Consider the following 21,809-nt stretch of genomic DNA (forward strand, 5'->3'; position numbering starts at 1 on the left):
CTCATGGTGCCTTCCGCCCTGCCTCGGGGTCAGAGGTCAATCTGGGCGGCCATTTTGTGAACAAGGGGAGGGCGTAGTTACAAGCTAACGGGCTGGGGGAGGAAAAGGAAACGACCGTTACCAGGGCAAGCGCGCGCCCCGGGGCCATCAGCCAATCAGCACCTTCTTCCTCGAACGGTCACCGTGCGCACTTGCCGACGGGGTGCTGAGCGCAGAGGGTTTCACCCAATCAGAAGCAACCCCACGTGGGGTCGTCTTCTTAGTCTCACTGGAGCGACCAATGGGAGCCCTGCAAGAACCCCACGCCAAGGAGTCCAGCGTCGGCCAATCACTAACGCCCCCCCTCAGGGAGCCTGTCGCGCGCCGCGAGAGCGTGCGCTGAAGGGGCCAATCAGCGTCGGCGCGGAGGTGTCCTCGCGCCGCTACCTCCTCACTCCCCCCCTCCCACCTCACTCCCCCCGCCCGCGCGGCGCTGCTCCTGCTCCCCGCTCGCTCCCCCGCCCTCCCCGGCCCCCGCCCGCCGCCGCCATGGACCCGAGCAACTGGAGCAGCTTCATCTTCCAGGTACCCCCGCCCCGCCCCGCCCGCCGCGAGTCCGCGCGGGGGGGCCGCGCGCCGCCCCCGCCCTCCAGTCCCAGCGGGCGGGGCCGCCTCGGCGGGGGCGGGGCCGCGCGCCGCCCGACACCCGCCGTGCGCGCCCCCGCGCCGCGCCGCGCCGCGTCGTCCCCCTCCCCCGCCGGGACCCCTCCCCTCACAGGAACCCCTCCCCCACCGCGTGACCTTCCCCTCACAGGAACCCCTCCCCCACCGCGTGACCCTTCCCTGCCGGGACCCCTCCCCTCACAGAAACCCCTCCCCCACCGCGTGACCCTCCCCCGCCGGGACCCCTCCCCTCACAGGAACCCCTCCCCCACCGCGTGACCCCTCCCCTCACAGAGAATCCTCCCGCACCGCGTGACCCTCCCCCGCCGGGACCCCTCCCCTCACAGAGACCCCTCCCGCACCGCGTGACCCTCCCCCGCCGGGACCCTTCCCCTCACAGAGACCCCCTCCCCTACCGCGTGACCCCTCCCCCACCGCGTGACCCCTCCCTTCACAGAGACCCCTCCCCCACTGCATGACCCTCCCCCGCCAGGACCCCTCCCCTCACAGGAACCCCTCCCCCACCGCGTGACCTTCCCCTCACAGGAACCCCTCCCCCACCGCGTGACTCTTCCCTGCCGGGACCCCTCCCCTCACAGAGACCCCTCCCCCACCGCGTGACCCCTCCCCTCACAGAGAATCCTCCCGCACCGCGTGACCCTCCCCCGCCGGGACCCCTCCCCTCACAGAGACCCCTCCCGCACCGCGTGACCCTCCCCCGCCGGGACCCCTCCCCTCACAGAGACCCCTCCCCCACCGCGTGACCCCTCCCCTCACAGAGAATCCTCCCCCACCGCGTGACCCCTCCCGCACCGCGTGACCCTCCCCCGCCGGTACCCCTCCCCTCACAGAGACCCCTCCCCCACCACGTGACCCTCCTCTCACAGAGACCCCTCCCCCACCGCGTGACCCCTCCCCCGCCGGGACCCTTCCCCTCACAGAGACCCCCTCCCCCACCGCGTGACCCCTCCCTTCACAGAGACCCCTCCCCCACTGCATGACCCTCCCCCGCCGGGACCCCTCCCCTCACAGAAACCCCTCCCCCACCGCGTGACCATCCCCTCACAGAGACCTCTCCCCCACCATGTGACCTTATCACCTACTGTGACCCCTCCCGTCACAGGGACCCTTCCCTCACCGTGTGACCCCCTCCCCCACCATGTGACCCTTCCCTCACAAGAATCCCTCCCCCACTGTGTGACCCTCCTCTCGCAGGAACCCCTCCCCTCACAGGAGCCCTGTCCCCAGTGTGTGGTACTTGCCTTACAGGGACCCCTCCCCCATCATGTGACCCCTCCCCCACCACCCTCCTCTCACAGCCACCTCTCCCTCTCTGTGTGACCCTCCCCTTACAGAGACCCTTCTCCCAATCTGTGACCCCTCACTTTGCAGGGACCCTTGCCCCATCATGAGACCCCTCCCTCACCATCCTCCCCTCACGGGGACCCCTCCCCCATCATGTTACCACCTCCCCTCACGGGGACCCCTCCCCAAGCAGCACGTGACCCTCCCTTCAGAGGAACCCCTCCCAAACTGTGTGACCTCTCCCCCACCACCTTCCCCTCTCAGAGATCCTTCCTCCTCCACCCTATGGCCCCACCCCTCACAGAGACTCTCCCCCACTGCACTCCTCCCCCACTCTGTGGTCCCTCCCCTCACAGAGAGCCCCACACCCACTGCTCTCCCATCTCATGATCCCTCAGAGAGACCCTCTCCCCGTGACCCCACTCTTCAGAGAGAACCCCTCCCCTACCCTTCTGCTCTTTCACCCCATGACCCCTTCCTAGCCCTGTGACCCCTCCACTGCCCCACTGCTGCCTCTCCTCCCACTTCTCCATACAACACAGCCCTCCCCCTCCCTGCCTAGACCCTCCTACCCAGGTCCCCCACTGTCTCATGTCTTCTTCAGACTGCCCTCTGCCTCTCCCTCCTCTCCTCCACCATGTCCCCGAACCCACTCCCATTGGCTGTTACCATCACAGCCCCTCCTGCTTGGGTGGGGGAGGGGAAACCGTTCCACTGGGATGATCAGCAGCAAAACGTGGCCATTGTTAGGGACCAGAGTTAACTCCCGCACTGATGAGCTTGGTATTTCCCATCCCCACGCCGGGGCTTAGTGACTCTCGGGCGAGCTCCCTGCTCCCATCTCCCATGGCTCCTCTGACCCACCTCTCCTCTCACATTAGCAGAGTCACACGCAGAATCCCCTCCAGGTCGGGGCCGAAATCCAGTCCCGGTTTTTCGCCTCCCAGGGCTGCACCCAGAGCCCCTTCCAGGTGAGCAAATGCGGCAGCAGGGCTGCCAGGGACACGACTTTCTCCTCTACAGGGTGCTGGGTCAGATATTTACACAGGGCCGGGCACTGGCTGGCTGGGGGGAATGGGACTTGGGGCCTTTCCCCTCTAGGGGGCACCAATTTAAATCCATCTCAGCACCAGGCAAGGAATCCCCGTATAGTTTAGTCCAACAGAAACACTCTGCTTTCGTTATCTTTAAATTGTTTTCTGGAATGATCTTAAAGCCTTTCCACAAGTGGCAAAACCAGAACGTTATGGCTCTAAAATAAGATATTTGTGGAAATATCTCAAGTAAGGGCAAAATTGGTTCCAAAAATTCCCGTTATAGATTTCCTTAACTGTGTCCTGCAGTTCATAATTGCATCTGATTTGATTATACAATTTCTAAGCGATTATACCATCTGACTACCTGGGTACGGGATCAGTTACGTGAAGTACATAGCAACGGTGTTGCTGGGAGAGTTTTAAATGGGGCTTGGGGATCACAGTTAAGGTTACTAATGAAAAACATTATGACAAGGAATTAACTTTAAATAAACAAATATTCCTACAAATTGCTTTTGGCTAGTTACATCCACGCTCGTAAGGGTTAGCTGTTTCGAACTGGCAATCTGAGTTGCACTTTATCTGTATCATGATAGACAATCCCGGCCTCCAAAGTCCTATGCACCTTTAGTTTTAGGAGTGTGAATTGACCCATTGAATTAGTAAGACGGTTTTCACGGCTAAAATTAGTCCCGTGCGTAAATCTCCAGAGGAGTGGGGCCTCAGATGGTCAGAATAAAGATAAGAACGTTTTTTGGTCTTGAATTTCCGAGTTATTTTCTGCAATTAAAATAAAATGAGTTGGGTTTGTGTTGGAATTTCTCCCAGTTTATTTTTGTAAATAATTTATTTGAAAAAGTGAGAATTTCCAGAACAATCTTTAACATAACAGGGTTCATTGTTTCAGAATTTCTCCAGGTAAATAAGCCAAGGAAGCTTATTGTGTATATAATCTGATTAGACATTTTACATTACAGATCTAATATAATTCTGTATGTTTTATGAAAAAATGCAGTCAAAATATGTAAGGTAATATATTACATTATTGTTTTTCTCATTATTTTCCCTTAAATTTAAAAAAATTGTGTTGGAATTTCTCATTTCATTTTTTAAATGGTGCATTGAATTTTTTTTTACCTAAAACATCGCAGTTGTTTTAAATTTGTATAGATATATAAAAATTAAAGAGATTTCTTAGCTGAAATGTGTTCCCCTCCGCCCCCCCCGTAAATATTTCACTTTATCTTTTAGAAAATGCGAAATTGCACCTACAGTGTTTTGAATTTATTGAAAAACCCCTTAAAATCTCTAGGACAAACTAACCTTGTCACTTGGTTATTTTAAAGACCAGTATTTTTGTTGTGCTGGACTTTCCCTGGATTATATTAAAATAAATCTTTCAATTTTTTTTCCCCTGGAATTTTTTTACAGGTAACAAATTGATTTCTTCAGTTGTTGTTGGGGAGGCAGAAGGGTTTTCCATGTATTTTTAAATAATTAAAATTAAATCTGATGACGTTTGGCTTTGAATTACAGCGTCACAGGGCATGAAACAAAATAAAATGACCAAAATTGAGTCGGGCCAGAATTCCTGGGTTAACCAAATACAAAAGGCTTTCCGGGATTGCTCACATCTTTGTTATCCCATAAGCTTCTGGAGCTTGGAACTTCCCAGGGCTTGTTTGTTTCTTTGTAATTAATTAATTGAACAGGCTTTTGTCTCTCTGAACAAAGTTTTGGGGGCTGGAATTTCCCAGGAATTCCAATGGAAAATCCAAAGCTTGGGGGGCTGGAATTTACCCTAGTTGGTTTTGACTGTGACGCCTCTTCTGAGTCTGCCCCTGCCTCCCTCTAACCCCCTCTGCCTCCCCCGCAGGCTGCCACCACAGCACCCCCGCCACCCGCTCCAGCCACCTCTGCTGATTCCCTGCAGGTGGACCTGCTCCCGGTGCTGGCGGCCGCCCAGGAGACGGCCGCAGCCGCGGCGGTGGTGGCGGCTGCCACGGCCTCAGCTCCAGCTGCCTCCACGGTGGACACGGCAGCCCTGAAACAGCAGCCGCCGGGGCCCGAGGGCAGCGGGGGGCAGGTGGCCCCAGCCCCGCAGGCCGCCTCCCAGCCCCCCCCGGCCCAGCCGCCCGCGCCGCCCCCACCCAGCGAGGCCCAGAAGAAGTCGAAAAGCAAGGGGCCGTACATCTGCTCGCTCTGCGCCAAGGAGTTCAAGAACGGCTACAACCTCCGGCGCCACGAGGCCATCCACACGGGCGCCAAGGCTGCCCGCCCCAGCCCTGCCGCCATGAAGATGCCCACCATGGTGCCCCTCAGCCTGCTGAGCGTCTCGGCCCTGGGGGCTGGCGGGGGCGGGGCCGCGCCAGGGGCGGAGGGGGGCGGGGCCGCGGGGCTGGTGACCACCACGGCCTCTGGCAAGCGGATCCGGAAGAATCACGCCTGCGAGATGTGCGGCAAGGCCTTCCGCGACGTCTACCACCTCAACCGGCACAAGCTGTCGCACTCGGACGAGAAGCCCTACCAGTGCCCCGTCTGCCAGCAGCGCTTCAAGCGCAAGGACCGCATGAGTTACCACGTGCGCTCCCACGACGGCGCCGTGCACAAGCCCTACGTCTGCAGCCACTGCGGCAAGAGCTTCTCCCGGTACGGCCGCCGCGGGGGGGGGAGCCGAGTGGGGCGCTGGCTGGCCAGAGAGCCCCTCGCCAGCCTGGCGGCTGGGGCTGCAGGGGGGTTGCCAAGCCGTGACCTGTATTTGCTCCCCCCATAGGCCAGACCATCTCAACAGCCACGTGCGCCAGGTGCATTCGACAGAGAGACCCTTCAAATGTGAGGTACCTACCCGCCCGCATCCCCCTGCGCCCTACCCCCCCCAGGGCCCGCAGCCCCACAGAAACGCCACAGCGTCTAGAGAGACTGGGGTGGGGGACGGGACCCAGGTGTCCGGGACAGCTCCTCCAGGGGTCCTCACAGCACTTCTGGGGGGACTGGGGTGGGGAATGGGACCCAGTCGTCCAGGATGGCTTCCCTGAGGAGTCCCACAGCGCTCCCAGAGACCGCAACTGGGTATGGGACCCAGGCGTGTGTGGCAGCTCCCGCAAGGGGCCCCACAGCTCTACCAGAGACTGGGATGGGACCCAGGCATCTGGGACAACTCCCCTAGAGGGGCCCCAGAGTGCTTTTAGGGAGAGCAAGATGTCCGGGATGGCAGCCCAGGGGCCGGCCCCTTGGCTTGCCCCTAACCCGCCCCCCCCCCCCCCCGGCTCCTCCCAGACGTGCGAGGCGGCCTTCGCCACGAAGGACCGGCTGCGGGCACACACGGTGCGCCACGAGGAGAAGGTGCCGTGTCACGTGTGCGGCAAGATGCTGAGCGCGGCCTACATCACGGACCACATGAAGGTGCACAGCCAGGGGCCCAACCACATCTGTGAGCTGTGCAACAAAGGTAGGGGGCACCCGTGTGTGTGCGAGAGAGTGAGAGCCGTGTGCCCCCGGTGCTGCCAGACCCACTACTGGGCTGGGCTCTACCCCACTGTACCCACCAGGGGCGGGAGTGCCAGGCCAGGCACGGGCCCCGTCTCCCCAGGGCGTGGGGAGCACCAGGCCGGGGGTAGGCCCCATCTCCCTGGGGTGCCATGCATGGACAGTGCCAGGCCAGGGGCGGGACTTGTCTTCCCGGGATGCCAGATGTGGGAAGTGACAGGCCAGGCATGTGCCCCGTCTCCCCGTGGCACCAGGTGTGAGGAGTGCCAGGCTCAGGGCAGACCCCGAGGCATGGGGAGTGCCAGGTCACGCATGTGCCCCATCTTCCCAGGGCGCCGGGTGTGGGGAGCACCAGGCCGGGGGTGAGCCCCATCTCTCTGGGGTGCCATGCATGGGCAATGCCAGGCCAGGGGTGGGACTCGTCTTCCCGGGATACCAGGTATGGGGCGTGCCAGGCTCAGGGCAGGCCCCGGGGCACTGGGAGTGGAGAGTGCCAGGCTGGGGGCGCTGGGCCCTGTCTTCCCGAGCGACAGGCCAAGCATGGGCTCTGTGTCCCTGGGGCGCCAGGCCGGGGTCGCTGGGCAGGCAGAGCACCTCCGAATGACCGGGCCCCCCACTGCGGAAGTTCCCTGCACACAAGGTAGGCGAGGGCGGCGGGTGTGTAGCCTGCCCCCTTCTGGCTGGACCTGTTCCTGCACGGCCTCATCATGGACCAAAGGCCTCTGCCCTCATCCTGGGGCCTGCCAGGCGAGCAGGCGGGTCCCCACCTTCCGTCCCCGGCTCTGCCGGGACTGACCGGGGCCCGCGGTGCTCTCTCCATGTCTGGGGCCGGGGCAGAGGGCTGCCGGGCCAGGCTTGTCACACGCGGGCAGACGTTAACGAGCTTGCACCTCTCACGTTTTCTCAACTGGTGCTGACGCAGCCGCCTCTGGGGCGGGGCCGGGGCAGTTCCTACGGGGACCCCTGGCCCGGTGCTGAGACGCAGCCGCCTCTGGGGCGGGGCCGGGGCAGTTCCTACGGGGACCCCTGGCCCGGTGTTGAGACGCAGCCGCCTCTGGGGCGGGGCCGGGGCAGTTCCTACGGGGACCCCTGGCCCGGTGCTGAGACGCAGCCGCCTCTGGGGCGGGGCCGGGGCAGTTCCTACGGGGACCCCTGGCCCGGTGTTGAGACGCAGCCGCCTCTGGGGCGGGGCCGGGGCAGTTCCTACGGGGACCCCTGGCCCGGTGCTGAGACGCAGCCGCCTCTGGGGCGGGGCCGGGGCAGTTCCTACGGGGACCCCTGGCCCGGTGTTGAGACGCAGCCGCCTCTGGGGCGGGGCCGGGGCAGTTCCTACGGGGACCCCTGGCCCGGTGCTGAGACGCAGCCGCCTCTGGGGCGGGGCCGGGGCAGTTCCTACGGGGACCCCTGGCCCGGTGTTGAGACGCAGCCGCCTCTGGGGCGGGGCCGGGGCAGTTCCTACGGGGACCCCTGGCCCGGTGTTGAGACGCAGCCGCCTCTGGGGCGGGGCCGGGGCAGTTCCTACGGGGACCCCTGGCCCGGTGTTGAGACGCAGCCGCCTCTGGGGCGGGGCCGGGGCAGTTCCTACGGGGACCCCTGGCCCGGTGTTGAGACGCAGCCGCCTCTGGGGCGGGGCCGGGGCAGTTCCTACGGGGACCCCTGGCCCGGTGCTGAGACGCAGCCGCCTCTGGGGCGGGGCCGGGGCAGTTCCTACGGGGACCCCTGGCCCGGTGCTGAGACGCAGCCGCCTCTGGGGCGGGGCCGGGGCAGTTCCTACGGGGACCCCTGGTCCGGTGCTGAGACGCAGCCGCCTCTGGGGCGGGGCCGGGGCAGTTCCTACGGGGACCCCTGGTCCGGTGTTGAGACGCAGCCGCCTCTGGGGCGGGGCCGGGGCAGTTCCTACGGGGACCCCTGGTCCGGTGTTGAGATGCAGCCGCCTCTGGGGCAGAGCACCGCAGCAGCAGAGTAGAACAGGCCCCAGGGTTGTGTGGCGGACGCTGACCTGGTGGTTTGTCCTTCTCGCCCCCCCGTAGGGTTCACCACAGCGGCTTACCTCCGGGTGCATGCAGTCAAGGACCACGGACTGTCGGCCCCGCGGGTGGAGCGCTTCCTGTGCAAGCTGTGCGGCGTGCACTGTAAGACCCCGGCACAGCTCAACGGGCACCTGCAGACGCACGCTGGGGCCGGGGCTGGAGCCGGAGAGGGGCCCGGGGCCGCGCCCGCTGAGGCCCAACCGCTGCGGTGAATCGCCAGGGACAGGCAAGCTGCTCGCCTACTGGGGGAGGGGAGCCTCTGGGCCCTGCGCCCCAAGGTCTATAGAGAACCCCAGTGTCCAGGGGCGGCTGCGTCTGGGGCCTGTGCCCAAGGTCTATAAGGGACCCCGGGGTCTGGAGGCAGCTGCATCTGGGCCCTGGGCCCCAAGGTCTACAGAGAACCCAGGAGTCCTAGGGGCAGCTGCATCTGCGCCCCGAGGTCTGTAGAAAACCCCGGCATCCAGGGGCAGCTGCATCTGAGCCCTGGGCCCCAAGGTCTCTAGAGAACCCCAGCGTCCGGGGGCGGCTGCCTCTGGGCCCTGCACCCCAAGGTCTATTGAGAACCCCAGCGTCCAGGGGCGGCTGCGCCCCAAGATCTATAGGGACCCCAGGAGTCCTGGGGGTGGCTGTGTCTGGGCCCCAAGGTCTGTAGGGAACCCTGGCGTCCGGGGACAGCTGGGTCTGGGCCCTGTGCCCCAAGATCAAAGGATCTGGTGTTAGCCCCTCCCCCACTCTTAGAGCATGAGTGTGTCTGTCTGATCCAGGGTCTGTCTGTGTGTGGAGGGGGCAGAACTAGCCAGGTGGGAGTCAGTAGGGTTCAGAGTTAACAGGATGTGCTGGGGGTATTATGGGAGGCACCCACACACACCCTCTCATCTCTGTCTCCCCCCACAGGTACGGGCGAGCTGTGCCCCCTGGCAGCAGCAGCGGCCCCGCCCACGTCGGCCGTCACTGTCCTGCCCATGGAGGGGGCCCCTGTGGTGAGCCAACCGCTCCCCACGCAGCCCTGGTGATTCGTGGGGGGCAGGAGCTGACCCTTCCCCCAAGGTCGTCCCCCCACAGCGCCGCTGGAGCCCCCCACGGCGCTGCCGGAACCAGAACCCGCGGCCAGGGAGGGTTGAATGTTGGGTCCTCTCCTCACGCTTGGCAAAGGGAGGACGCGACACCGGACAGACGGGGGCCCCCCACCATCCCCTCCCCCCAGAGAGATGGGGACCGCCCACCTCCCCTGTCCAGACAGGCCACACAGCCTGCCCTCCCCAACCGTCCTCTTCTCCCTGGACAGAGGGGCCCCCTCACCTCTAAACCCCCCAATAGCCCCCCCAATCCCAAAATCAATCTTACTCGATCCTTGGCTGGGGCATGGGCCGAGGTCTATAGGGGACCCCGGTGTCTGGAGGCAGCTGCATCTGGGCCCTGCGCCCCAAGGTCTACAGAGAACCCAGGAGTCCTGGGGCAGCTGCATCTGGGCCCTGAGGTCTGTAGGGAACCCCTGGCCCAGCCCCAGAGCTCCCACCCCCTCACCAGCCGGATTCATGAAGGTGCAGGGGGGCCCAGGGCTGGGCTAGCTGGGGAGTGTCACGGATATTGCTGGGGGCTGGTACCAGCCCTGGTCCAATCCCCCCTCCCATAGGGGAGACCTCCGATTCCCTTCTGTCCTGGGGTCCCCCCAGTTTCCCCCCAGCCTTGGCACCCTTCTGTCCAGGGGTCTCCTGACCCCCCAGACCTCCCTCTGTCCGTCCGTCCCCCCCGCCGTTTTCTATGGGATTTTATGATTTATTTTGTTTTCTCGTGTTCGTGTTCTCGGTCCAGCCGCGTCTCGCGTTGACTCAGCCCCCGCCCCCCTGCATGGCCCCCCGACGTCTGGGGGTTCCCCCCGCGCTCTTTTGTATTGTATAAAACCACGACAAATAAACCACGCACCGCCTTGAGTCTTTCTTCTAACGCGACAGCACTGGGGAACCCCCCGTACCCCACTTCCCTCGCTGCCTCCCTGGGCACCCCATTCCCCTCCTGGTGCCCATATCTCTCCTTGCCTCCCCAGAGACCACACTCCCCCCCCGCTGCCCCACTTCCCTCCCTGCCTCCCCGGGGACCCCACTCCCCCCCGGGACCCCACTTCCCTCCCTCCGTCCCTGGGGCCCCACTTCCCTGCCTCTCCAGGGACCATTTCCCTCCTCACCCCCATGTCTCACCAGCGAAGGCTTTTAGTAACAATGGTGAAAACCCAGCAACCCAATGTCCTTTGTTTATTGTAGGGTCTCTCAAAGCCAAGAGCGGGGGCTGGGTGGAAGTGGGGGGTGTCTATGCCCCCCAACACAGCTCCTACCACCCTCCCAGCCGGGATCCCCTCCCAGGCACCCCCAGGCCCCATCCCCCACTGCGGGGCTCCCCCCCAGCTCCCTGCCCCCAGCCGCTGCCGGGACCCCCGCGCCGGGGGTGCATCGCTCCCTCCCCTGGGACCCCCCCGGCGCCGCTCGCCCCATTAAACTGCTATTGAGCCAGGGCCTGAGTCACCGAGCGGGGGGGGAGAACTGGGAGCTGCCCCCCCCCGCCTCCTGCAGAGGCCGGGAATCCCAGCGGAGCTAGGGGGGTGGGGGGGCGGGGTGTTTCTGGGCGGTTCCCGCGGCTCTGGCCCCCCCGACTCTCCCCACGAAACGAGCTAAAATCTCTCGCGCCCAGCCCCGCAGCCAACATTTATAACCCGCCGGGGGGGGGGTGAGCCCTGGGGCGCCCCTCACTCCCGACCTGCAGCCCCCCCACCCGGCCCTGCGGCGCCCCTCACTCCCGACCTGCAGCCCCCCCACCCGGCCCTGCGGCGCCCCTCACTCCCGACCTGCAGCGCCCCCCCCCCGGTCCGTGGTGCCCCTCACTCCCGACCTGCAGCCCCCCGACCCGGCCCAGGGGCACCCCTCACTCCCGACCTGCAGCCCCCCCGACCCAGCTCCGTGGTGCCCCTCACTCCCGACCTGCAGCCCCCCCCCGACCCGGCCCTGGGGCGCCCCTCACTCCCGACCTGCAGCCCCCCCACCCGGCCCTGGGGCGCCCCTCGCTCCCGACCTGCAGCCCCCCCACCCGGCCCTGCGGCGCCCCTCACTCCCGACCTGCAGCGCCCCCCCCCAGCTCCGTGGTGCCCCTCACTCCCGACCTGCAGCCCCCCCGACCCAGCTCCGTGGTGCCCCTCACTCCCGACCTGCAGCGCCCCCCCCCGGTCCGTGGTGCCCCTCACTCCCGACCTGCAGCCCCCCGACCCGGCCCTGCGGCGCCCCTCACTCCCGACCTGCAGCCCCCCCGACCCAGCTCCGTGGTGCCCCTCACTCCCGACCTGCAGCGCCCCCCCCAGCTCCGTGGTGCCCCTCACTCCCGACCTGCAGCGCCCCCCCCCCAGCTCCGTGGTGCCCCTCACTCCCGACCTGCAGCCCCCCCGACCCAGCTCCGTGGTGCCCCTCACTCCCGACCTGCAGCCCCCCGACCCGGCCCTGCGGCGCCCCTCACTCCCGACCTGCAGCCCCCCCGACCCAGCTCCGTGGTGCCCCTCACTCCCGACCTGCAGCCCCCCCGACCCAGCTCCGTGGTGCCCCTCACTCCCGACCTGCAGCGCCCCCCCCCCAGCTCCGTGGTGCCCCTCACTTCCGACCTGCAGCCCCCCCCCCCCGACCCGGCCCTGCGGCGCCCCTCACTCCCGACCTGCAGCCCCCCCGACCCAGCTCCGTGGTGCCCCTCACTCCCGACCTGCAGCCCCCCCCGACCCGGCCCTGGGGCGCCCCTCACTCCCGACCTGCAGCCCCCCCACCCGGCCCTGGGGCGCCCCTCGCTCCCGACCTGCAGCCCCCCGACCCGGCCCTGCGGCGCCCCTCACTCCCGACCTGCAGCCCCCCCGACCCAGCTCCGTGGTGCCCCTCACTTCCGACCTGCAGCCCCCCCCCCCGACCCGGCCCTGCGGCGCCCCTCACTCCCGACCTGCAGCGCCCCCCCCAGCTCCGTGGTGCCCCTCACTCCCGACCTGCAGCCCCCCCCCCGACCCGGCCTTGCGGCGCCCCTCACTCCCGACCTGCAGCCCCCCCCGACCCGGCCCTGCGGGGCCCCTCACTCCCGACCTGCAGCCCCCCCCCCCGACCCAGCCCCGCCGCGCCCCTCACTCCCGACCTGCAGCCCCCCCCCGCTCCGTGGTGCCCCTCACTCCCGACCTGCAGCCCCCCCCCGCAGCTAAGCGGTGCCCCTCACTCCGGACCTGCAGCCCCCCCCCCCCGACCCAGCCCTGCGGTGCCCCTCACACCCGACCTGCAGCCCCCCCGACCCAGGTCTGCGGTGCCCCTCACTCCCGACCTGCAGCCCCCGCTCCACCCGAAGCCACCTCCCTCCCCGGTGCCCCCTCTCCCAGGGGCTGCCCCCCTAGGCGGCGCTGGGGGGGGCGGGGGGGCTGACTGCTCCAGTCCCGAGGCGGCTGTAGCTGCATGTGACGGGGGTTGGGGCTGGGGGGGGGTCAGTCTCAGCCCCAGACAAAGCCGGGGGGGCGGGGGGGGGGGCTGGCTGTTGCCTCCCTCCCTCCGCTAGCGCGTTTCCCTCGCTCGCTCCATCCCGCCTCCCGGGGGTGGGGGGGGAGCCTGTCTGCAGCCGCCGCACCCGGGTCCCCCCCAGCATCTCGGGCAGCGCGACAGGTAGGGACCGACCCCCCCGGGGCAGGAGCCGCCGGCACAGGGGGAGCGGGGGGAGGGGGGCCCTGGCCTGCCTCTCTTCCCCTCCCCCACCCTGAGATAAGGGAAAACAACCCAAGCCAGCCCCCGGGAGGTGTTGGCGGATGGGAGGGGGCTCCGGGGGGGAATGGGGGGGAACACGAGGGGGCTTGGGGGCCAGAAGGGAGTGGGGTGGGAGGAGGTTGGGGCAGTAGGGGGTGCGGATGGGAGGGAGTTGTGGGGGGGTGGGGGATGAGAGAGGGTTCGGGGGGCAGTAGGGGTGGGGGATGGGAGGGAGTTCGGGGGGGAGTGGGGGATTGGAGGAGGTTGGGGGCAGTGGAGGTGGGAGGAGATTCGGGGTGGGGCAGTGGGGTATGGGAGGGAGTTTGCGGGGGAAGTGGGGGTGGCAGGAGGTTGGGGCAGTGGGGGATGGGAGGGTTTTTTTTGGGGGTGGGGCAGTGAGAAGATTCGGGGGTGGGGCAGTAGGGGATGGGAGGGAGTTTGGGGCAGGAGGGGGTTGGGGGCAGTAGGAGTGGGGGATGGGAGGGAGTTGGGGGGGTGGGAGGAGGTTGGAGCAGTGGGGGATGGTAGGGTTTTTTTGGGGGGTGGGGCAGTGGGGGATGGGAGGGAGTGGGAGGAAGTTGGGGGTGGGGAAGTGGGGGATGAGAGGGAGATTGGGGGGGAAGTGGCGGGATGAGAGGAGGTTGGGTGCAGTTGGGGATGGGAGGAAGTTCGGGTTGAGGAAGTGGAGGATGGGAGGGAGTGTGGGACTGGAGGGGGTTGGGGGGCAGTAGGGGTGGGGGCTGGGAGGGAGTTTGGGGGGGCAGTGCGGGGTGGGAGGGTTTTTTGGGGCGTGGGGCAGTGAGGGGTGGGAGGAGGTTTGTGGGTGGGGCAGTGGGGGATGGGAGGAGGTTGGGGGTGGGGAAGTGGGGGATGAGAGGGAGTGTGGGGCTGGAGGAGGTTGGGGGGCAGTAGGGGTGGGGGATGAGAGGGAGTTTTGGGGGGTGGGAGGAGATTGGGGCAGTGGGGGATGGGAGGTTTTTTTGGTGGGTGGGGCAGGGGGGATGGGAGGGGGTGGGGGAGGTTGGGGGTGGGGAAGTGGGGGATGAGAGGGAGTGTGGGGCAGGAGGGGGTTGGGGGCAGTAGGGGTGGGGGATGGGAGGGAGTTGTGGGGGGTGGGAGGAGATTGGGGCAGTGGGGGATGGGAGGTTTTTTTGGTGGGTGGGGGAGGTTGGGGGTGGGGAAGTGGGGGATGAGAGGGAGTGTGGGGCAGGAGGGGGTTGGGGGCAGTAGGGGTGGGGGATGGGAGGGAGTTGGGGGGAAGTGGGGGGTGGGAGGAGGTTCAGGGGTGGGGCAGTGAGTTGTGGGTCTGTGTCCCTGTGTCTCTACCCCTCCCATCTCTTCGCCCAGGGCACCCCAATGTCGGACGACACGGAAAAGGACGAGACACCCCCCCTGGAGCCAACTGAGCTGCAGTCACCCCCCTCGGCCCCAGATGCCCCCCCCTCAGCCCCAGGCATTCCCCCCTCGGCCCCAGACGTTCCCCCCTCGGCCCCAGATGCCCCCCCCTCAGCCCCACATGCCCCCCCCTCACCAGCAGTGACTGTGATGGTGGAGGATGAGGGGGAGCCCGAGGAGGGGCCCCAACAAAATGGACAGGCCGTGGGTGTGGGGGGTGCCCCCTGCCCCCCCCAAACCTCCCCCCCCCCTCCGGCCCCTGCTCGCTCCAAATCGGCCTCCCTGGGCGACTTGGGGGGCAAGGCCAGCGCTAACGGGGGGCCGCGGGTGCGGGGCAGCCTGGTGGGGTCCCAGGTGCATCTGGCGGGGGCAGGCTCGCCCCGTCCTAGCCTGAGCCGCCAGCCCTCGGGGGCCGAGGGGGGCCCGGAGGCGGAGAAGCCGCGGGATTACATCCTGCTGGCCGCCCTGGCCTGCTTCTGCCCCATCTGGCCCATCAACATCGTCGCCTTCGTTTACTCCGTCATGGTGAGAGCCACCCCCAAGCCCCCCACTGCCCCCCAGAGCCCTCCCCACCACTCAGAGCCCCCACCGCACTCCCAGCCCACTCCAGAGCCCCCAACATGCCCCCCAGAAACCTGTGAAACCCACTGTTTCCCAGAGCCCCCCAGAAAACAACTACCCCCCAGAGCCTCCCACTATGCCCCCAGACCACCCCAGAGCCCCCCAACATACCCCCCATGCTCCCTGGAAACCCACTAGAAACCCACCACACCCCAGAGCTCCCCACCATGCCCCCCCATGCCTGCCAGGAACCCAATGTACCCCCAGAACCCCCCCTTTGCACCCCCTCAGAAACACCACATCCCAGAGCCCCCTGCTGCAGCCCTCATGCCCCACAGAAACCCACTGCACCCCCAGAGCCCCCCACCATGCCCCCATGTCCCGCAGAAACCCATTGCACCCCCCACTCCCCCATCTCACCTGCATGCTTCCCAGAAACCCAGCACCCCCAGAACCCCACCTCACCCCATGCGCTCCAGAAACCCAGCACCCCCCAGAGCCCCCCAACATGCCCCAGTATCCCCCCACTGCAACCCAAAACTGTCCACATCACATCAAAACCCCCACTGCACCTTAGTATTCCACACTGCGCCCCCCCAACCCACCATGTCCCCAAAGCCCCCAACAACCCCACACTGCACCCCTAATAGCCTCTGGGCCCCAGAAAATCCCGAAGAATCCAATACCCCCACTGCAGTCCCCAGTCCTCCAAAATACTCCACCCACCCCTCCTGCTGTACCCCAAACCCACCAGACCCCCCCCCGCATGCCCCATATCCCCCACTATTTCCCCAATAGCTCTTGGGGCCACAGATATCCCCTGCCCTGCCCCTGCCCCCTGCCATGCGGGAGGGGGTCTCGGGGTGGTGATGTGGGGGGGTTATGGGGCCAGGAGCCCCCCCATCTTACCCCACGTCTCTCCCCACAGTCCCGGAACAGCCTGCAGCAGGGGGACGTGGACGGGGCGCGGCGGCTGGGCCGTGTGGCCAAACTGCTGAGCATGGTGGCCCTGCTCGGGGGCGTCATCATCATCATCCTCTCGGTCGCCATCAACTTTGGCCGTGAGTGAGGGGCGCGGCCCCCGGAACCTCCCAAATTGCCCCCAGGGACCCCAAATCTCCCCCAGAGCCCCCATATGTCCCCAGGACCCCAAATCACCCTTGGGACCCCAAAATGCCCCCAGGACCTCGATACATCTCTGGGACCCTGATATGTCCCCAGGACCCCCATAGGCCCGCCCAGAATCTTGACATGCTCCCAGGATGCTGAAACACTCCTGGGACCCCAAAATGCCCCCGGGACCCCCATTCACTCCCAGGACCCCAATATACCCCCAGGATCTCGATGTGCACCTGGGAAGCCCATACACTCCTGGGACCCTGATGCACCCCCTGGGACTCCAATTCACCCCCCGTGACTCCCAGGACCCCAATATGTCCTGCATGATCCCCTGGGACTCCAGTGCGTCCTGCCCAACCCCCAAGTCACAACATGCCCCACATGACCTCCCCGGTACCCCAATTTGCTGCACGCATTCCCCCTGGGACCACAGAAACACCCCCTGGGATCGCAAAACACCCCGCAAAGCCACTTGGGACCCTGAAATACCCCCCCAGAACCCCAATACACCCTGCACAATCCCTCTGGGACCCTGATATGCCCTGGGACCCCCAAATTTTTCTGGCACCCCAACACGCCTTGCAGAATCCCCTGAAATACCCTCTGGGACCCTGATTCAGCCCACACAACCCCACAGGACCTTGAAATGCCCCTGGGACCCCGGTTCATCCCACATGACCCCTGGACTCCCAAATGTCCCTCAAGACCCCGATAAGGCCCACACAATCCCAAGTGACCCCAAAACATCCCCAGGACCCCTGGACCCTGATATGCCCCTGGAATCCTGATACACCCACCCCTCGTACCCCAAAATTCCCACCCCTCCTGACCCCCTGGGACCACAGTACACTCCCTGGGATCCCATGAAGCACCCAGGATACACCCCACACGATCCCACTGGGACCCTAAAATGCCCCACATGACACCACAGACCCTGATAGGCCTCACAGGACCCCCTGGACCCAATATGTCCCACACAATGCTCTGGAACCCCCAAATGCCCCTGTGACGGGATTCCCAGGGTGCAACTTGGGACTGTGGGACCGCTGTGCCCCCCTGAACTCTCTCTCCAGCCTGGGCTGTCTCCCACAATGTCCTGCTAGTGACCAGCAGCACCCCCCTCCAGGCTGCCATCACTCGCCTGTCCCCACGGGGGGAATCACACGCCTGGCTGGGGCCACTCATGGGACACACAGGGAAAGGCATCAGCCAGACCCTCCCAGCTCAGGAACATGCCGTCCTGTGCTGCTCCTGACCCGTTCTTGAGCAATGTACGTTTATTAAGTGGTTCCCCACATCATCAGTGGCGAGTGGACACACACCAGCCTTTGTAACCCGGGCAGATTGTCCAAACCCTGCAGGCAAACTCCCCGGTAAGGATCACCACGAGAATCGGCTTCTTGATCACAGACGATGGGTTTGAAGTGATAGGCAAAAGTCAGAGTAGTTACCAAAGGACAGTAACAGAGACGTGCGCAGGCTAAATTCCCACCTAGAGACTAGGGAATCTCGGGACGAAGTCATTTTTCTCACCCTGCTGGATACTGCACGTTGGTTAGAGTCTCACACACCCGCTCTCCCTGTTAGCCTGGGGACCAGTCTCCTCAGCTCCAGCGTTCTCCCTGCCTCCAGTGGGGGGTGGGGGAGGAGAAAGGAGAAACCATGTGGCCCCTGTCCCCTCTTTCCACGGTCAGGCCCCGGGCCTGGAGAGCACAAGTCCAGGCATGTCTGGTCTGGGGGCATTGCTGAGACCCCAGACAAGGTTGAGCAATTTCCCTGTCATTGCTCTGTAGCTCCCTTGCTGGACGATGGCTGTTGATGGTTGTTCGACACCCACCTGGGCATCAGTTTGTTCCCTTGCTGGTGTCTCCGGGCAGCTAATATCTGGCCGATTCCCCAACTCACAACCGTACAACACAGTCTCATAACTTCACACGCCCCGATGATAGACACGTTCCGATAGAACCGTGGCTTTCAGCAGATCATAACCTTCCCCTTGTACCTCACCTGGCCTGTTTTATACGCAGTATCCCAATCCCATCCAAACGAGGAACAGGGAGGTTACCGGGCACTCCCCTGAGGACCGGAGTGCCACAACCCCACCCTGGAACCCCAAAACACCCCTGGGACCCAGCGCAACTCCCTGGGACCACAAAATACCCCCTTCGATCCCTATTTGCCACACACAATCCTCTTGGACCCCAAATCTTCCTCAGGCCCCCCCTACGCCTCAGACAACCCCATGATGCCCCACACAACCTCCCAGGACCACACTCTGCCCACATGACCCCCCTGGAACCACCCAACCAAGACCTCCAAATGACTCCCACAGACCCCAATACACCCCACGTGACTCCCAGGATCCTGAAACATCACCCCCCAAGCTCTTGATACACCAAGATCTTGATACACGATTCCCCGCCAAAAAAGCCCAGCACAACCCCCCCCCCCCGGACTTTCATACACCCTGAATGGCCCTCCCCCAACACACCCCACATGACCCCTCCAGGACTTCAACCCTCCCCCACCCCCGGACCCTGATATGCCCCAAACGACTTCCCTGGGACCCTGAGATGCCCTGCATTAACTGTCCTTCTCTTCCCCACCCACACCTCTCCCTGACCCTATGCTGCCCCCCTGCTCCCCCTCCCTGTTCCCCCTTCTCCTGACCCCCCCATCCCTCCCCAGTGTTCCAGTGAAGACGACTCCGTGCTGTCCCCAGCCCCCCCAACCCAGGAGCTCCCCCGGCACTGCTCTAATGGGGACCAACCATCCAGGGGGGCCGAGGGGGCGGAGAGGGGGATTACGGCAGCCAACAGAGGGGTGTGGCCTCCAATCCCCCTTCCGCCTCAGGGACGGAGCCAGAAAAGAAGAACAGAAAGAGAATGGAGGAAGAAACCCCTCTCCATCTGTCCACCTGTATGCCTTCATCCATCTCTCCCGCTGTCCATCCAGCCATCCAACCATCCGTCCCGCTGTCCATCCATCCCACTATCCATCTAGCTGTCCTTCCAGCCATTCTGCCATCCATCCTTGCGTCCGTCCATCCATCCCGGAGTCCTACTGTCCATCTAGCTGTCCTGCAGTCCGTCCATTCTGCTGTCCGTTCAGTCTTCTACCGACTTTTCCATCCAGTGATGCATCTGTCTGTCCACCCACCCACCCACCCATCCATCCATCCATCCCCCCTGCCATCCATCCATCCATCCATCCATCCATCTCCCCGGCCATCCATCCGTCTGTCCATTCATCTCCCCTGCCACCCATTCATTCAGTGATGTATCTGTCCACCCATCCTGGCGTATGTCCATCCATCCATCCAGCTACCCATCCCTTCATCCGTCCATCCAGCCTTCTGCCAACTCATCCATCCATCCAGTGACACTCCCTCCATTTGGCCTTCTTTCTGTCCCTCCCCCAACTCCCTTTCCTTGCCCGCCCTCCCTCCCTTCTGGCTCATTGCCCCTTCGACAGCAAATAAAACTCTTTCAATTTCCATGTTTACAAGACAAGAAAAAGCGCGGGCCCGAGACGCCAGTGGGACCCCTCGGCTGCCAGGGGCATGTTTACATCCCAGCTTGCCCCATCCCAAACGGACGAATGAAACAGAGCCAGCGATGGAAACCCCAACGCCCCTTCTCCCCTGGCTCCCCGCTGCACAGGGATCCAGCCAGCCAGGAACTGGGATTTTGGGGCCTACAGCGGGACATGGAACAAAAGAACAAAGAAGGGGGCAAAAAGGAGAGATGCCGCTGGGCGCCAATTCCTCGTTGATCCTATTTACAACCCCACATCGGCCAGCGGGGGAGATGGGTGGGAGGCGTCTGAATGGGGACGGAAGAGGGAGAAAGGTGGAGAGGTTGCCGGAGGTTCCCCTCCTGCCCTGCCTCGGGCTAGTCACGTTTCGGGGGGCGAGGAAGGACAGAACGAAACGGGCCAAAGGGAGGAGAGATGCCGGCAGCTCGTTGGCTGCGCCTCCTCGCCCCTCTGGCGGGTCGGGCTGATGAACCCACGGCAGGGCCGAGGGGGGATGCCGGCGCCGGGGGGCCTGGAACAACAGAACAAGAAAGGCCCGACGGAGGAGTGGGGCAGGAACCGGCCCAACGCCAACCCCACCCAGGCACCAAGTGACTTCAGACTGTTACAGACCCAACCTTGCAGGGATGGGGATGGTTTTGGGGGGCAGGGGAATGCCCCCAGCCGAGCCCACCCCCTTGCAGGTCCCATCTTTTGCACGCTATCCACTGGGTAATTTGGGGGGGGGTAGGAGCACAGGGCTGGGGACAGTACAATTGGGGAGGAGATTGGGGGGGCAGCTGGAATTTTCAGGGGGGCGATGAAGGGGCTTGTGTTTTGATGTTGACATGCCAGTATTATACATGCATGTTTTTATATACTCTATTGTGGGGGGCGATGGGGGACAGGGGGGGTCACTCCTCGATGGGCCCTAGAGGTGACTAGAGTGGTTTCAATATCGGCGGGGGGCCTGGGACACATTAAAAAAAGCATTTGTTTAAAGGGAAGGAGGGATTTAAGCCATTTGGGGGGCCAGGGGGTTGGCTCCCATCTGGCCCCACAGCAGGCAACTGCTGGCTGACGGGGGAGGGGAATAAGTCCCCCCCCCCTTAAATCCTCCTTACGTGGAGGATGTGGAATAGCCCCACATCCATCAGTTGGGGGGGGGGGTTGCATAGTGGGTTTTAACCCTCACGGGAAATAATTCCCAGCCCCCTGCTTTTCCAGAGAACCCCCAAACCAGGGTGAATCTGAACCCCATGGCCCAGTGCCCCCTGGCTCCCCGGGGCCTGTTTTGTAGCGATTCGGATGCATGAGAAGCCAATAAACTGATGCACGAGAACGGGTCCGTGTGTCTGTCTGCGGGAAGCTGGGCTCTGGCCGCACCCCCCTCTGTCGGGCCCACGCGCCAGGCTGGGCAGGCCAGGGGTTCCCCTGTAACCAGCCCCCGCACCCCCCCCACGCCGCTGTCCCATGGGTCCCCTCTAACCCCCTCCTGCAGCCCCCCACAGACCCCATCCCACTGGTCCCCTGTAACCAGCCCCCATGCGCCGCTGTCCCACGGGTCCCCTCTAACCCCCTCCTACAGCCACCCAGAGACCCCATCCCACAGGTCCCCTGTAATCAGCCCCCCGTACCCCCCCAAAAGATCCCATCCCATGGGTCTCCTGTAACCAGCCCCCATGCCCCCCCAAAAGATCCCATCCCACGGGTCCCCTGTAACCAGCCCCCCTGCCCTACTCCAGAGAAACCCCCTCCCAGTGCTGGGCCAGGGGTCTCCCTACATCCAGCCCCTGCACCCCACGGAGGCCCCATCCAAGTGCCAGGCCCAGGGTTCCCCTATAACCAGTCCTCTGACCCCACCCCAGAGTAGCCGTGTCCCGGCACGGGACCAGGGGGTCCCCTGTAACCAGCACCCCCTGCCCCAGAGCAGCCGTGTCCTGGCCCCCGACCAGGGGTCCCCGTGTACCCAGTGCCCCCTG

The 21,809-nt window shown here is 64.6% G+C and overlaps 2 protein-coding genes across 8 annotated transcripts; both read left to right on the top strand.

Moving 5' to 3' along the window:
* Positions 1–122: 122 nt before the first annotated feature.
* MAZ (MYC associated zinc finger protein) lies at positions 123–10,418 on the top strand. Of its 6 annotated transcripts, none has more exons than XM_048852843.2 (7): positions 123–564; positions 2,832–2,918; positions 4,861–5,633; positions 5,758–5,821; positions 6,261–6,432; positions 8,501–8,726; positions 9,395–9,520. In XM_048852843.2, the coding sequence occupies exons 1-6, from the start codon at positions 529–531 to the stop codon at positions 8,710–8,712; spliced, it is 1,344 nt and encodes a 447-aa protein (XP_048708800.1). In that variant the 5' UTR covers positions 123–528; the 3' UTR covers positions 8,713–8,726; positions 9,395–9,520. The 6 variants fall into 6 exon arrangements, with proteins under 6 accessions (XP_048708800.1, XP_048708799.1, XP_048708804.1 ...); XM_048852842.2 differs by having other exon boundaries at positions 124–564; positions 2,829–2,918; XM_048852844.2 differs by lacking the exon at positions 123–564 and adding an exon at positions 1,910–2,730 and having other exon boundaries at positions 2,829–2,918.
* Positions 10,419–12,989: 2,571 nt separating this feature from the next.
* PRRT2 (proline rich transmembrane protein 2) lies at positions 12,990–21,169 on the top strand. 2 transcript variants are annotated; one of them, XM_048854862.2, is made up of 4 exons: positions 12,990–13,158; positions 14,584–15,156; positions 16,121–16,253; positions 19,000–19,807. In XM_048854862.2, exons 2-4 carry the CDS (start codon positions 14,593–14,595, stop codon positions 19,008–19,010), a joined length of 708 nt encoding a protein of 235 aa, XP_048710819.2. In that variant the 5' UTR covers positions 12,990–13,158; positions 14,584–14,592; the 3' UTR covers positions 19,011–19,807. The 2 variants fall into 2 exon arrangements, with proteins under 2 accessions (XP_048710819.2, XP_074985224.1); XM_075129123.1 differs by lacking the exon at positions 19,000–19,807 and adding an exon at positions 19,820–21,169 and having other exon boundaries at positions 12,995–13,158.
* The last annotated feature ends 640 nt before the right edge of the window (positions 21,170–21,809 follow it).

Source organism: Caretta caretta, chromosome 6 (assembly GCF_965140235.1).
Source record: "Caretta caretta isolate rCarCar2 chromosome 6, rCarCar1.hap1, whole genome shotgun sequence".
Lineage (NCBI taxonomy): Eukaryota > Metazoa > Chordata > Testudines > Cheloniidae > Caretta > Caretta caretta.